Source organism: Melozone crissalis, unplaced genomic scaffold, assembly GCF_028551555.1.
Source record: "Melozone crissalis strain CALT ecotype California unplaced genomic scaffold, PUWL_Pcris_2 ptg000023l_1, whole genome shotgun sequence".
Classification (NCBI taxonomy): domain Eukaryota; kingdom Metazoa; phylum Chordata; class Aves; order Passeriformes; family Passerellidae; genus Melozone; species Melozone crissalis.
Genome location: NW_026535801.1, coordinates 37,725,056 through 37,740,000, shown reverse-complemented (window position 1 = coordinate 37,740,000; position 14,945 = coordinate 37,725,056). Strand labels below are relative to the sequence as shown.

The following is a 14,945-nucleotide window of genomic DNA, read 5'->3' as shown; positions in this document are numbered from 1 at the left end:
GCTATTACTGAAATGTCCACAGTTTCACTCTTTTTTTTTTTCCTCCTAGATTAAAGAAAACTTTAAAAATCTATTTGCTTTGACATATGACACAATATTTAAGAACTGAAATCATCAATTAAATCACACATCAGAAACATTTCCCTTTGGTAAAAAATATAGTGCTAGACGATGTACACTTTGAAATTGTTGTTAATGTTTAAAATGCAATCTGAAGTGCATATGTTATTTAAAAAAAAACATAAATTACAAATTTTAAAAGTTTATGAAAAAAACCAGCAGTCATTTCTTAGCAAAAGCATTTGCAGAGAAATGTGTCTTTGGGGTTTGTGGATATGCATAGTTTTGTAGCATGAAAGCTGAATATGTTATTCTTTATTTTCTTTTTTTTTCCTGTTTAAAATTGAGTAGATCTAAAGGAAACAGAGTCCTTTCAGGGTACCTGTAATAAAGTACCAAACCTGACATTCACATGGAGTTAGCAAAAGCCTTTGGGTTGTCACTGAAAATAGAAAAGGTGAACATTGACAAGATTTCAGATTTTTTTTTTTTTATTCTGGGGAATGAGGGAAACTGAAGTTAAAAATAAAGCCCTCGTATGGTCAACATGTTGGAGGAAATTCAAAGCCTCTCATAAAATAAACATATTTTAAGAAGTGTTTTGAATTTCACTGTGTAATTTCTGGCCAACAGAAATTACGGTTGTATCTTTGGAGGGACGTTGTGTCAGATCAGTGGTCATTATGTGAAAAAAATAAACTGCAACCTGGATGCCTTTAACCCATTCAGCTGTCAAAACCTCAACTCCAGGGGGGACAGCTCTGCTACTGGAAAACTTTGCGCCATGGCGGTGCAATTCTAAAATATTTGGGTTTGATGTCTGGGAGATACGTGAAATGTTCCTTGGGAGCAAAAAGCCAGTACAAAGCTTCGCGCGCTTTGGCAAAGGGATTCCATCAGCGGTTATTAAAAAATACAACAGTTTATGTCCCGAAAAAATAAAGGAAATTATCCAAAGCATGTGAATAAGCTGAAATATCCCAGCCTGGAGCATGCTGCAAGTTGTTCCTGGGTTATATTTAGCTGTAACCTTTGGAGTCTGGAAGTCTGAGGGGAATATCTGCTGTGCCAGGTGAGGGTGGTGTGCGTGTCTGCAACACACCCTGGTGCAGCCAACGTGCCCCTTGTTTTCCAGCAGCATTATTAAGCAAAGCCGTCCATACTTCACCATGTTGTTACATGTGTCTGTCTGCTGATTATAAAATGTGTTAAACAGTATTTAAAAAACAAAAAAATGCAGAGCTGCGCTTTGATTTATTCAGCGAACAAAACATATGCTCGCTGTTCTGTTCTATGTAATTCATATGATCAATAAAATTTTCTTTAAAAAGAGCAACTTTGGCATTTAGAAGGATTATGCTGCTGAAGAAAAAAAAAAAAATGTTTCCCTCTTGCTGCATGCAGGCAACCTCAAGGCTCTTGCACGGAAATAATTTTTTTGGCTGACTAATGTCTATTTTTGTGTATTTGTGATTTCTAATCCTCAGGATCGAGGCTGTGCATTGTGGCTGTTACCCGCTGTGTCCCAAAGCCTTGGTGTACCCAGAGATATTCCCAGGTATCTGCTTTGTCGCCTGTTCCTTCTGGTGAAACGTAATAATGTGATTCCTGCTAAAACCCAAAGTTTGGGAATAAACTTGAGTGAAAGCAATTGTTTATTTGGCAAGCCAACATGTTAGTGTTAAGGCAAATTTTATGTGTTTTAATACATTAGACGAAGTTTATATTTGCCATCTGTTCTTTTAAGATAACAAAAAAGCAAGTTTTGAAATAGCATTCTTCATTGTTAGCATACACATCCCGTAATGATAGATTTTTGTTAGAAGGTCACTGATGCTGCAATGGTTTGCAGATTTTTTTTTTGATAGAGAGAAGAGGGGAAAAAAAAAAAAAAGCCAGGCCTGAAAGTCACACCAAATTATTTAAACAATTTAATACTTAATAGTATGCAACTGCAGTACAGGATACACACTAATGTAGTACCAGTTCTTCGAAAAATCTCATCACTAAATGTATCACATATGCATTGTGTTACATTAGAATAATGTATTTTAATCACCCAAAGGAGATGTCTAAACAGCACAACTACACAGTCTTATTTAGCATTAAACATCCTTGTGAGCTGAGGTAACCTTATAAAATCATGCTTAAATAATGTAAAACACGAGGCGGCACAGAGCAATATGCATTTTTAATTAGTAAAGTGACTAATATCGAGTGTGTGCTTTGAGGTTTTTGTTTCATTAAAAATGTATCTGTTTTTCCTGCAGCTGAATATCTGTATTCTACACCTGAACAGCTTTTTAAAAGGCTTCAGAATTTCTGCAAGAGACCAGATATTGTAAGGAGACATCTCTATAAGGTAGTTGTTTGGAATAGTTTTAGATGATATAATGCCATATTGAAGTACAAAGGGGAAAAAAAAAAACCTTAAAAAAACAACATTTAATTAACATACTAATGTTTAAAGGAAACATGCTAGGGAGGGATATTAGTCGTTACACTAACAAGGATTAATTAAACTAGATGCCAATTGTATTAACCTAGGTCTTATGAAATACGTGCACTTAATGCATGCTACATGTTTTTTTTTAATTTACTGTTTTCTAAAATGACTGTCCTTTACATTTGGACCCAAGAGGCTTATAAAAATGAACCTGGATTAATGAAACTCATTAGTTTAAAAGGAAAATAAAAGAAAGATCCTACAATTATACTAATGAGGATAAGCCTACCTTCCTATCCTAATTTAATCTTCAAAAAATGCAGGTGACAGGTATCAGGTAAGATTTCTTTGGCTTCTGGAATGATTTGAGTGATTTTCATAATCACAATTATTTTAATTCTTTGCTTTATAAGGTGTGTGAGCATTAAAATTTATTAGGAACATAATTTACTGGTATTTATCATGTCCCCTTTTTTGCAGTTATTTCTGCAGAGAAAGTCCAGGTTCAGTGGCAAACTCTCCATTCAGGTTTTGCTCAAGTGTTCAATGCTAGGCCGACTTTCATGGTTTTAAATGGTGTATTTACACTGATGGGAGTCGTGCTTTTCTTTTTTTTTTTTTTAATTTGAATGTAGATGAAGCACTAAATTTTACATTATTCCAGTGAAGAGCTGTTAGTACACGATGCTGCTTTCAGAAGAATAACTGCAGCCTTTTGCACGCTGCTTCGCACATTTACAGCGGTTTTTGACTTTCACTGTCCTGGCTCTGCCGTGGGCAGCTTGGAGGTTGGATACACATCACCCCTGCACAACAGAGGTGTTTCAGCTCGTGAAAACCCCTGAACTCAGCTGAAAGTCCTTAAAGGCTTGGGGGTGCATGGAAGTGCTCCTCGTGTTAACCCGTGCGACACAAACGCGGTTCTCGGAGCGCTCCCTCCTCCGTCCAGCCTCACTGTTAATGAGCAGGTCGAGTAATCTCCTCCTTAATTTGGAGTCTCCTGCTGCCAACAGACCCAACCTCATGCCTCCACCTCCCTCCCTCCCTCTGGGGACCAGAAAGTGTTGGGTCTTGCTGTGTCTCGTCTGCCTCTCTCCCCCTTCCTGCACACACATAGCAAGAGCAGCGAGGGCTTAGCCCACGCCTTGACTTTTTTTGTGACCTAAAAATAGGCATTTACATAATGATACATCAAAGATGATGTTGTTTCTGCAGGAAACAGTTAAACCTCAAGGAAAAAAAAAAAAAAAAAAAAAAGGAGAGAACCAAAAATGCAATTTAACACCCAATTTCAAGCTCATTATCTTTCATTGTCTATTAACTTGGCAATGGTTCAGAAGGTAGCTCATAATAGTTTAAAATGCTGACTGAACACTTCCAGTGTTCAGCATTACTTCTTGAGTCAATAGTATCGTAGAGTTAGGCATGGGGGCTTCAAAGGGAAAGCAGTCCTTAAATGTTTACCTTGGCATTTCCCAATGCTTCAAGCGCAGCTAATGGTTGCATTCACATGGATCTTCTCCCACATGGATCCAAGCTCATGAACACAGAGCCAAGGCATGCAAAAAATACTGATATAAAATAGTACAGGTTGAAAATGTGTGCAGAAGCCCTGTAGGCAAAATGCTGATTTGCTTGAAGTTGTTTTTATCTTTTTTTAAGAATTCCTTGGGATGATTAGTAGGCAGAAGCTGAAGGAGTTTATCCTGCCTCTCATGCATGGGGTTTGCAGATCTTCTCAGTGTCAGAGCTTAACCTCTGCAACAGGTAGCAATGGAGCTGAGTGAGGGATTGTTTTAAAATGAGGAAAGCAGAGCCTAATCCAGCACCTGTGAGCAGCAGAGGAAATATCCCTGTTGTGTTTAATAAGCTTTGGATCAGCTCAGAGAATGCTGTTAGAGTTGTCCTTTTGTGCCTACACCCACGTACACCTAGTCTTCCTTCACTGTGGACCATCCACAAAAGCTCCTGGGAAATGCTAGCTCAGAGCTGTGCTGTTAAGGTCATTGCAGCTGGAGTGATGCTGCTTTGTAAGGAGCTGAACAGCGTGAAATCCTGAAGGCTACGCAGCACTTGCACAGTATTTTCACTTTTTTCAGATCACTATAATATTATCTCTGCATTAGTGGGCTAGAGAAGAGATCCCAGCACAAGAGTCAGTGTTAACCAGCTCCTTGTCTTTCAGAAACCATCCTGCCATACTCTCTGCATTGAGATTATCAAGTACGTGTGGCATTTTGGAACTAGAAATGCTTAAAAAGCAAATAGTGCTTTTCTCTGCTGGTTGGGGATTCTGCTCCACAAGTTGGGAAGTAATCACTTTGGCTTATCCTTTTACATATTGTTGGGGTTTTATTACTCAGGTTATCTATAATAATTAGTCAGTGGCTAATTAAACAGGCAGTTTATTCCTTCAGATGTCCTCAATGCTTGTGCTAACAAAATTAGTGGCAGAAAGGAGATAAATGGCAGCAGGGCAGTGGGCTTAGGGGCTGGACATAAGGAACATCCCTGTGAAAATGCACTGACCAAGGCATTAAACTGCAGTAGCTTAACTCCACAGAGCAGATTCCTGCTGGCAGACTTTTAAAAATGTCCATAATGTAAGCACCTATGAAAACCTTTCCAGATGATGTATTGCTCACCCTGAGTATTCACACAGCACTCAGGGCTGGCTCATCTGCATTTCAGCCTTGCCTTCTGCCAGTTATTAGCAGAAGACTGAGATGAGAGGGAAGCAAATCTCATTTGTTATCAATTATTTGTTCTGTTCCAGTTTCATGGAATCAAACTCTAGTTCTGGGTGGTTTTGGTTGCCAAGGTAAGCAGAGGAATGAAGCAAGTGACAGCAACAGGGCATTGGTCAGGGCACACCACAGAACCTGTTAGTGCCCTATCTAGTAGATTTAAAGTTTAAATAAATAAAATAAAATAGGGCAAAACATTTGTTTCTGCATTATTTTCTTAAAGTTTACCTTTTAGTTTCCTCACTTGAGTTTCTTAATTTAAAACAGCATGTATAAAGAGTATACAGTGGAAAGGGACAAGAAGAGTTGCCAAAAGCCAGGCATGGAAGGAGCTGACAACTTTAAATAATCTCTCCCAGCCCTCCCAGCTGAATGAGTGCTGGTTGACATGCTGTCAGCTTCAGTTCCTACAGAAAATCCTACTCTCACTCATGCTTGTTTAATGGAGAAAAGAATTTGGCCCACTTTCTGACATTCATCTTCTCATTTCCATCACACTACAGAAGCTCACCTGCCTATGAAAGGACACATGGCGTGATTTTTTTTCTTTCTGACACCACTGTAGAAGGAAGTCTGCTGAATTCAAAGGGATTAAACTGCTGTAAAATCAAATTAAGATCCCAGTTAGACCATAGACATCTGAATTGTTTCCAGTCTCAGGATTTGGCTCTATAGGGCAGTTCTAACAAAACTTTTTTTTTCCTTCTTTTTCTTTCCTTTTCTTTTTTCTCTGATTTCAGATAAAGCAGTATCTTGGGTATTTCAGGGAAATGTGTAAAAGGGGAAAGCTGCTCCTGGTCCAGCTTTCATGTTTAGGCAAAGCTAGGGAAGCAGCAGGAGGCACTCTCAGTGCAATATGCAGGGCATTGGGCACGTGAGGATGCAGGGGAGCCTGATGCCAGATGTCCCATCAGTTACTCAGCCCTGTTGTTCACAGTTCCTGTACAGGCCATGTGAGAGCCAGGGATGGTTCCTCTGCCTTTATCTTTACCCAATCCCCAGCAAAACTCCACTGGAAATTCATTTTTCCATAAGCAGCCTGGTCTGGTGGAAGGTGTCCATGCCCATGACAGGGGCTTGGAACAAGGTGGTCTTTAAGGGCCTTTCCAGCCCAAACCATTCCATGATTCTAACATTTGTTTATGATGATGTTTAAATAATTTCCTTAATTAGCTCAGGTTTTCCCCACCTTCAGTTGTGTGGAGTGTCTTCTTGTTCTGGAGTTGGTCGCCTGGAAGCAGGAGCTCCCCATCCATCTTTATTGTGCCATCCATTATTTTATAAACATTTGTCAAACATTTACAGTATCCCAGTCCTTTCAGTCTCTCCTTGTGAATGTTATTGCATGTTTATATTCTAATCTCTCATCATTCAAGCATCGTTCTGATGCTTGAGAGCTGTTTTTGTGCCTGGTGTGATCATTGTTTTAGAGAATTCTGGGCCGTGCCATCAGTTTATGTGATGTGTAGTACTGTGATAATTCCCAACCTGTTCCTTATGGAGCCAGTCCTACTGTTTACTTTTTAATGGTGAATGTATATTGAGCAGATGTTTGCTTACAGTGTTCTCCAGATCTTTTGTCCCGGGCTGATAAAGTTAATTCAGAGCTTTATAGGGTATGCAAATAGTGCAAGTATTTCCATCCACCCTGCTGCCTTTCTGTTCACTAGCAGAGCACGTTTGCAGAGTTAAAAAAGAAGGAATTGTATTGAATTTCTGCTTTTACCTGGCTAGCATTAGGTGCAGGTCAGAAGGAGGTTAGAAACACAAAAGAGAAATTTGTATTTGTCTCTTGAGCTGCTCGGTTTCCCGTGAACGTGATTTAAAATGGTTTCAGAGGTGGGTTAGATCTGCTCCTCAGAGTCTGTGGGGGAAGCTTACAGGAACTCTGGAGTGCAGAGCTCTCTGTCCATGCTCTCCCATCTCTGTTCCAGTGCCTAGGCATGTGATCCTAAGGAAAATATGTAAAGCATAAGGATGATTTTTTATGTGAAATAAAACTTCCATTACATATTTGGAGCACAGAATCACAGACTAGCTAATGAAGGTGCCTTTGGAGGTCACCAGCCCAGCCTCTGCTCAAAGCAGGGCCAGTTTCAAAGTAGGATCTGGCTTCAAACTTGGATTAAGTTGCTCAGGATCACATCCAGGTCAGACTCAAGTCTTCACACTTTCCATTCCCTGTGTGTGGCTGATACAGTGAAGCCCCTGTCCGGCTTAGGAGTTTGCACAGGTGGGAAGGTGTGCTGGGCTGTGGGACACAATTTAAGCATTTTGGGTGAAACGTAGATGTTCAAGTAACTGTGGTAGAGGGAGGTCAGCCTGGCTACCATGGATCCTCACTGTGGAAGGAATGAGATGGCAGGAAGGGAGTTGGAGTTGTCTAATTTGGGGATCCAGCTGTAGATAAATGGATATATGTGCAGATATATGTGTGTGTAGGTGGCCTGCACCTCAACTTCTCTCTGGGCTTGTTTTGCTCTTTGCTCTTTGAGGTGAAAATCCAGGAGACTCCAGCTCTCTGAAAATCACAGAATCATGGAAATATTTAGGTTGGGAAAGACCTTTAAGATTATTGTGTCCAACCATTGATCCAACATTTCCATGATCACCATGTCCCCAAATATTGGTCTGTAGCTCACAGCAGTTGGCTGCGCTTGCAGAGTAGGAATAAAGCAGTTATGGGGGCAACTTTCGGCATAAACACCAGGACTTGGAACTTTTCATCCTGACAGTATTAGATAGCTTCCAGGGGAGTTTCAGAGAGCAAATGAAAACTGGCAGATGAGCCACAGCCACTTGAAAACAGTAGATGGAGAAATGGGTCAAAGGAAATAGGAGGAAAAGTTGCAAAAAGCGTGAAAACTTTTTTTTTTTTTCTTTCCAGTACAGTTTATTCAAATTACCTTGGGGAAAAAAGCAGGAAACTGTTTTCCCACTGCTACAGTCACTCAGTGTGTTCTGAGCCATCCTATGCAAGGTACTGCATAGATTTGCATTGAAAATTTGATGTTTTTTGTTTAAAGACAGCAAGAATGAGGTGAGTTTTAAAAATGCCAATATAAGAAACTGCAGAACAGACCAGTTTGGTCAGAGAAATACTGTTACTCTGCTGAGGTGTGGTAAATAGCTTGGGCCTCACAGTGCACCCAGTTCATGTAAAGCAATGGTGGGTTTTGATGCTGGTCTCCAAAAGTGCTTGGAGTTTGGAAACTGAACTCCAAAACTAATTGCTGAAAACTGTTTTCCACCTTGATTCTTCCCCCTTACTCACTTGCAGAGTGAAGGAGCTGGATCACAAAGTAGATCTGACCCAATACAAATTGTCTCTGTAAATCATTCCAGTCTTGCCTGCCGAATCTCAGATTTTGGAAAATTAATCTCTAAATCTTAATTTTGTTAGGGAAATTTTTTTAAAAGTGCAAAAAATCTACACTAAAATCAATACTGTGTGCTTGAACTGGAGCTGTCCTGAAAGAGCCAGTCTGAATGGATGAAGACTCCTTATTAAATTCTAAAGGTTAGCTCTGAAGTCTAATGATGGCAGAGTAGATATTAAGTGCTTCAGTTCTGATCTTAGGACACTAGAACCAAGTTGATTATTTAATGAAAAATACTGTACTGCTACTGACATTATGCTGTTTGCTCTTTATGGGAAGATGCTGCTTTATGTGAAAACTTTGCTTCTCTTGATCCCCACATATTTAGGAACTGTTGATGGAAAGACAGTGATGGAATTTTATTCCTTGAAAATATGAATGTCCAGATCTTTGCATGGTTATCACTCCTCAAAAAAAAAAAAAAAAAAAAAAAAAGATTATTCCAGAGTAATGATGGTCTAGCAGAGTCAGTAGCAGAGTCAGGCCCTGCTCCTCCTGGCTCGTGGTTCTGCCGTGTCTCAGGGTGAGAGGGGCATATTAGTCCCTGAGGGTGTTCAGTCCTTGATGTGTCCACTGAGACCACCAGAAAAGCAGAGGGAGCAAATAACCTGGGCCTCATGACCATCTTACCTGTCTTTAAATAAAAACCCCTGAATTCACCCCATTTTTAAATAACATCACATGAGTGTTCTTTGACCAAGTGGCTTGCAGCCCTCCTGAAATCCTTGCTGCATTTTGTGTCCCAGGCTCTAACAGGGCTCCGTGTGCTTCTCTCTTGTGCTTCCTCGCAGGGCGAGACGGCCGGGTTTTCTTGGGCAGCGCTCGGCAGTAAATTCAGGTCTCTGCTCGCAGCAGAACCGAGGGAAGATTTGTGACAGATGGGGCTAAGTCACAAACTTGCAGCCTCAGGCAGAATTGTGGAAGTTTCCAGAGTGTGCCCATATTTACCTGATCAGAGAGAAAAGAAAATCTGCAGAGGAAGCCGAGCCTGGCTGCTTGTCATAGCTGACACAGAGCCATCTGCCACAAACCTGTGGCGGCTTCAGATCTCCAATCCCTGCCACCACCCCAGCTCAAATTAAATACAGATTCTTAGAGACGTTATGATGGTTACACATGTCCTCGGCATCACATGCAGGAGACTGTTCAAAAAAAATATGTGGCCTGTTGTGTAACCGCACTCATGTATCCCATATGTGGTGCCACATTGAATTTCCGGTTGAATCTGTTTTTATCCTTTGTACTGGATGACATGGTGCCTGAATTCTTTCTTTTCGCCGACACGATGGCAGCCAAGCTGCAGCTTCAAACGCTCACACTTGGCTGAGTTTCTACCTAGGTTGCCAGGTTATCATTGGAGCCTTATTGTGTCCTCAAAGGGCCACAGGGCCTGAAAGGAGGATCCGAATGCTGCCGGACTAATTGGGCAGCCATCTCCGGGTTGTTGGGAGGCAAAGGGCTGCTTGAGCACTTCTCTCTCTTTTTTTCCTCTTCTTTTTTTTCTTTTTTTTTATTGCAAATTAATGACTCTCTGGCAAAGGGGTTTTTAAGTGAAGGTATTAATAAGGGGTCTGGCAGGTAATCCCATGATTCGTGGAGTTACATTTGCATTTAATTAATCTTAAAGAAAGCTGAAAGATAAACAGCTGTAATTCAAACTAGCATGGGAAATATGCTACGTGGTGCCATCTATCCGATAAAATGAAAGCCGAGACACTTGTTTTATTTCTCTCAAGGATGGAGAACAAACAGATAACAATCAAAATACTTCCAATAAAAACCAGTCGTTTAAATGTAATGGCAGTTCATCAAGAATCTTTGCATCCAGTTGCAAATACAGTCTTTTAAAGATAAATCACTTATGATTCCAGCAGTCAAGCCGCAATATTTGTTGATGTAAAATGTTTTGAAGATGTAGATTGTACAATAAATTTTTAATAAAGTGCCCACTGCAATTTTTAATTAGCATATCTCATTCATGTATAAGTGTGTACATCTATCTGTATGTTTATCACCGTGCATATCCTTGTGTCAGAGTCAATGAATGCAATTGTGTCTTTATCTGATGAAGTAGAATTTGGTTTGCAAGCGATAATAAAACCTTATGGCAATTCCAAGATTTTCATCTCTGCTCTGGGAAGAAGCAGGAAGAGGACTCTGGGTAAGGTGTCATGATGTGAAGGCTGGTAAGGCTTGTCTTTGCAGACAAGTGTGGTCTCCTTCCCTTGGATCAGGCAGGGCAGCCCCTCTCTCTGAAAGGGGTAAAAGGTACAGGCTGGTCCCCCTCCCCACGAGTGTCTTTGTGACTTTTGACACCATCAAGAAGCTGAAATGTCATTTTTCAGAGTAAGAGAGAGCATGTGTTACTTCTTGTTCAAATTACCCCATAAAGCAATCAGAGACAACCCAGGCAGACCCAATGGAGAGTGTTTGGTTGTTCTGCTAGCACTGCAGAGTTGTAATTTTGCAGTTATCATCTCTCTGTATGTGGGTTCCTCCTCCTCTCTGCTCAGCCAAAGCCCAGCTTGGCTTTATGCATGGCTTGTGGTTGGGTGGACATGGTCTTCCCAAGAGTGTAGGTTTGGTGTTAATCCTTGGAAGACCTTAGGATGCCTTGTACTCCTACCAGAGTGTGTCATAGATGTTCACCAATGTTATCACATCTTGCACCAACAAATTGGAATATTTTTGGCTTTATGGCTGGGGAAACTGAGGCATGGTGCAGTTGTAGCAAACTGCCTCAAGTATCACAGTGAGTCACTCTCCAAACCAATAAAAGGGAAAGAGGAGATGCTGTAATGCTGCACTCGGGCTTGTGGTGAGCAGACTCAGAACATCAAAGCTGTGTGGTTTGCTCTCAAAGGCTCCTGCTGCCATCAGGGCACATTCTCATCAGCCCCACCACCAGAGGAGGTCTCACCCAGCTCCTTGGTGAGGTGCAGCTCTGCCCTTACTGACAGTGACTCTTCAACCATGCCCAGCTCTGCTGAGCAAGGCTTCGTCTTGGTGGAAAATTTTTCCCTTCTTATGAACCCTTGCAAGTAACATTTTATAATAGAAACACTGTGAGGAGTTTAATTGCAGGGTAATAAATAGCAATGCTGTGTTATCTCCTGATATTTCTTTACATTCTTAGCAAAGATGTGCAGCTGCTCTGGAGCAAGGATCCCTGGAAGTGTTCAAGGCTGAATCGGACAGGGCTTGGAGCAGCTTGGTCCGGTGGAAGGTGTCCCTTCTCATGGTGGGGGATTGGAACTAGATAAGCTTAAAGGTGAGCTTAAAGATGAGCTTAAAGGTCCCTTCCAACCCAAACCATTCTGATTCTGTGTCCTTACCACGTCACAGGATGTGTCAGGGGCCACGCTGGCCTGTTTGAGGTCCTCAGTCAGTAGAGTGATCTAGAGCTGCCAGGTAGCCAGAGGTGATGCTTGCGGGGTTTCCAGGTAGTCAGAGGTGATGTTTCCCCAGACAGTGTCCCTTCAGCACTGCAGACTGAAACAATCTGCGGAGTTTTGCCTCTCGGTTTCAGCAGAGGAGACGAGAGTGTCGCCCTGTGCTGCTTCATTTCAGTCCCTCGCTTCAGAAGGTCAGGGGACAAACTGGGATCTCGGTCCCGTTGTTCCTACACACATGAGTAAGTGGTGAATGCAGACACCTAATCCTGAGAGTAGGGCAAGAGAATTGAACCTTGACTTACTTTCATGTTTATTGGTGTTTCACCTGCACTGGCACAGCGGTGCCAGGGCTTTGAGACAGGTTTCAGTGCAGAGTCAGAGCTGGGTTTCCCCGACTCTGTGCCAGCCTCATCCTGACCAGACAGCTCCTCCTGCACCAGTAACAGGCCAGGCACCTAATCCTGCAATCCTTTTGTCCTAGCATTTGAGATCACAGGAAACACAGGTCTGTTCCACACGAGAATTGTCTTTTCCCTTATAATAGAGAGGAAAATCCTAAAACAATTAGGGAATTCTGTAGCAAAGCGTTGCCAGCATTCCTAGCCCCGCTCTGGTGCTGCAGGCACAGCAAGGAGCTGTGGCACCGACCAGCTTCCACCCCTGTTTGCAGCACTGAGACCTCTGCCTCAGCTCAAAGCTGTTCTGAATTAGGTGGTTAGATTTTTCTAATTGCGTTTTTAAAGACCGAGCCAGCAGTTCATTAGAAATCACGGAGCAAATTCTGCTTCTCTATTACACCAATATAAATCTTGAATGAATTTATATCAGGATAACTGGGAGGGTAGAATGTACCTCCCATCTTGTTCCTCAGATTATTAAAAGTTAAAGGGCCTTGAAAATTAAATTCACCTTTCCCTGTTCAAGCTGTTTACTCTGTTTTTTATTCCAGAAAGGACAGTTGAAAATAATTAACCAACCTCCTTTCTGCTTATAGGCACTTTTAAGTTGGGTTCTCATGTACTAGCCCAAGACTAGTTTGTGTGGAAAAGACCAGAGGGCATTTTCTTTCAAACAAATTGTTTTCATGGGAATAATTTCCCAGAGAATTATATTAAAACCTTTCTGTGAATCCTTGATTTTTGAAAAAAATTAATAATAAATTCCTCTTACATATCCTTGATTTGGAGGACTTGGCAGTGTATTTGCAGATATAAATGAGCACCTTAATGAAAGTCCTTCAGGATTTTACCTTCACCTTATTTAACCAAAATATTTCTTAGTGAGGAAAGGAAAATTTTGCAGGAAAATTTTGCCTTTGAGTTACCAACCCTTGTAAATAAGGTTTTATAATAGAAACACTGATAGAACTTTAATTACAGGGCAATAAATAGCATCGCTGCCTAATCTTCTGGTGTTTCTTTGGGTTCTGAGCGGCGGTTCGCAGCTGTTGCTGGAAGCTGACGCTCTCGGGGTTGGAAGTTGTTCCCGCACCCGCGGAAGCAGCGGCGGCAGCAGCGAGCGGGGGCGATCGCCAGGAAACAGGGGAGGGAATGGGGGCAACCGGGACCCTGGCACCGAATATCCCACCCGCGGGAAAGGTTTTTTCCCATCCGGGCGAATGGCCGAGAGGATGGAGGTGCGGGCGAGCCAGGTTAAACGAGGCCAGTGGCGGTAAAAATCATGAATAATAATAATAATGAGAATTGCAGTAACGCGAGGGGTTTGAGCCGGGGGCGATCGCTGTCGGGGCAGCCCCGCGGTGCCCTCCGCGCATCCCGGCGCATCCCGGCGGAGCGGAGCGCGGATTCCCCGGGAAGCGGGGCACGGACACGCCGCCCGCCACTTGTATCACCGACATTATCGATAATAAAAATATTCCTCTGAAAAGCCGCTTCTTCTGTAGCATTGCCCTACAGAGACAGCACGGAAAAAGGCTCCCTCCCTCCCCTGCCCGCCGCGGCTTTCCGCGGGTGCGGAGCGGCCGCCCGTGATGCGCAGCCTTCCCCAGCCCTGCGCGCCTCCGGCCGCCCGTCCCCGGCTCTCCGGTAAAAACACCACCCCAAAAAACACCAAGCGAACAAAAAAATACCCCCGAGCCCCCGAAAAGAAATCCCGGGCAAGGAGCGCGGCGCTGGGGAGGGATGGGAGGGATGCGTGCGAGGGGCTTAACCCTTGGAGCTTTGAAGGCAAAACAAGGAAATGCGTTGGGAAGGCATGTCTGTAAACAATGATAATTAGCCTTTTCAAAAATCATAACACTGATTAAAATCTCGGATTCATTATTTATTCATCACAGAACCTCTTTGCAGACCTGGGAATAGTGATTAAAACCTAAGTGCTTCTCAATTTTGCACAGCTCGAGAGGAGCCTAAAAAGGGGTTAAAATGGAAAGGAAAGAGGAAACCAAGCAAACAGAATTCTTCTTTTAAGAACCAATACTTTCTTCTTCCCTTCCTGGCAGGAATACTCTTATTCCCCCAAATTTTGGTATTATGAAAATGTTTCTCATACTAAGTACAAGTGTTAGACTGAATCCAGTTGGTACTAAAATTGCAAACACACTTTCACTCCTAGAAAAGCCAACAGAGAGGAACTTCTTTTAACTCCATAATAGCAGGTTACAGAGTAAATGAACAACTGATGGTCAACTGGCCAATTATGGTATAAATATCCGTTGTTTACAGCGAGGTGTTAAATGAGCCTTTCGAGCACAAAGGATCAGACTGTCTAAGCTACAATTTGTGCTTCATCCCATTATGTGTCCCCGAAAAAGGCCCGTGCCGTTGTAGGTAATGTGCGCGCAGAACATATTTCTCTCTGTTGATTTTAGTTTGCTTTAATTCAATACACACTCTTGTTTACTTTTTAAAATTTAAATAAATGTCAGCATTGTATAATTTCTATGTTAACAAAGCAG

The 14,945-nt window shown here is 42.2% G+C and overlaps 1 protein-coding gene across 6 annotated transcripts in view; it reads left to right on the top strand.

Annotated features, from left to right (window-relative positions):
* Positions 1-13,856, top strand: part of GTDC1 (glycosyltransferase like domain containing 1) — a 151,836-nt gene extending 137,980 nt beyond the window's left edge. For 2 of the 6 annotated variants that reach the window (XM_054278554.1, XM_054278551.1), the window contains 3 exons: positions 1,548-1,618; positions 2,331-2,422; positions 9,425-10,595. In XM_054278554.1, the coding sequence (XP_054134529.1) occupies positions 1,548-1,618; positions 2,331-2,422; positions 9,425-9,508 (247 nt within the window). In that variant the 3' untranslated portion in view covers positions 9,509-10,595. Of the gene's footprint in view, positions 840-1,547; positions 1,619-2,330; positions 2,423-9,424; positions 10,596-11,769; positions 11,899-13,407 lie in introns of those variants that run through there. The other 4 variants (XM_054278550.1, XM_054278549.1, XM_054278552.1 and 1 more) reach the window with 4 other exon arrangements.
* The last annotated feature ends 1,089 nt before the right edge of the window (positions 13,857-14,945 follow it).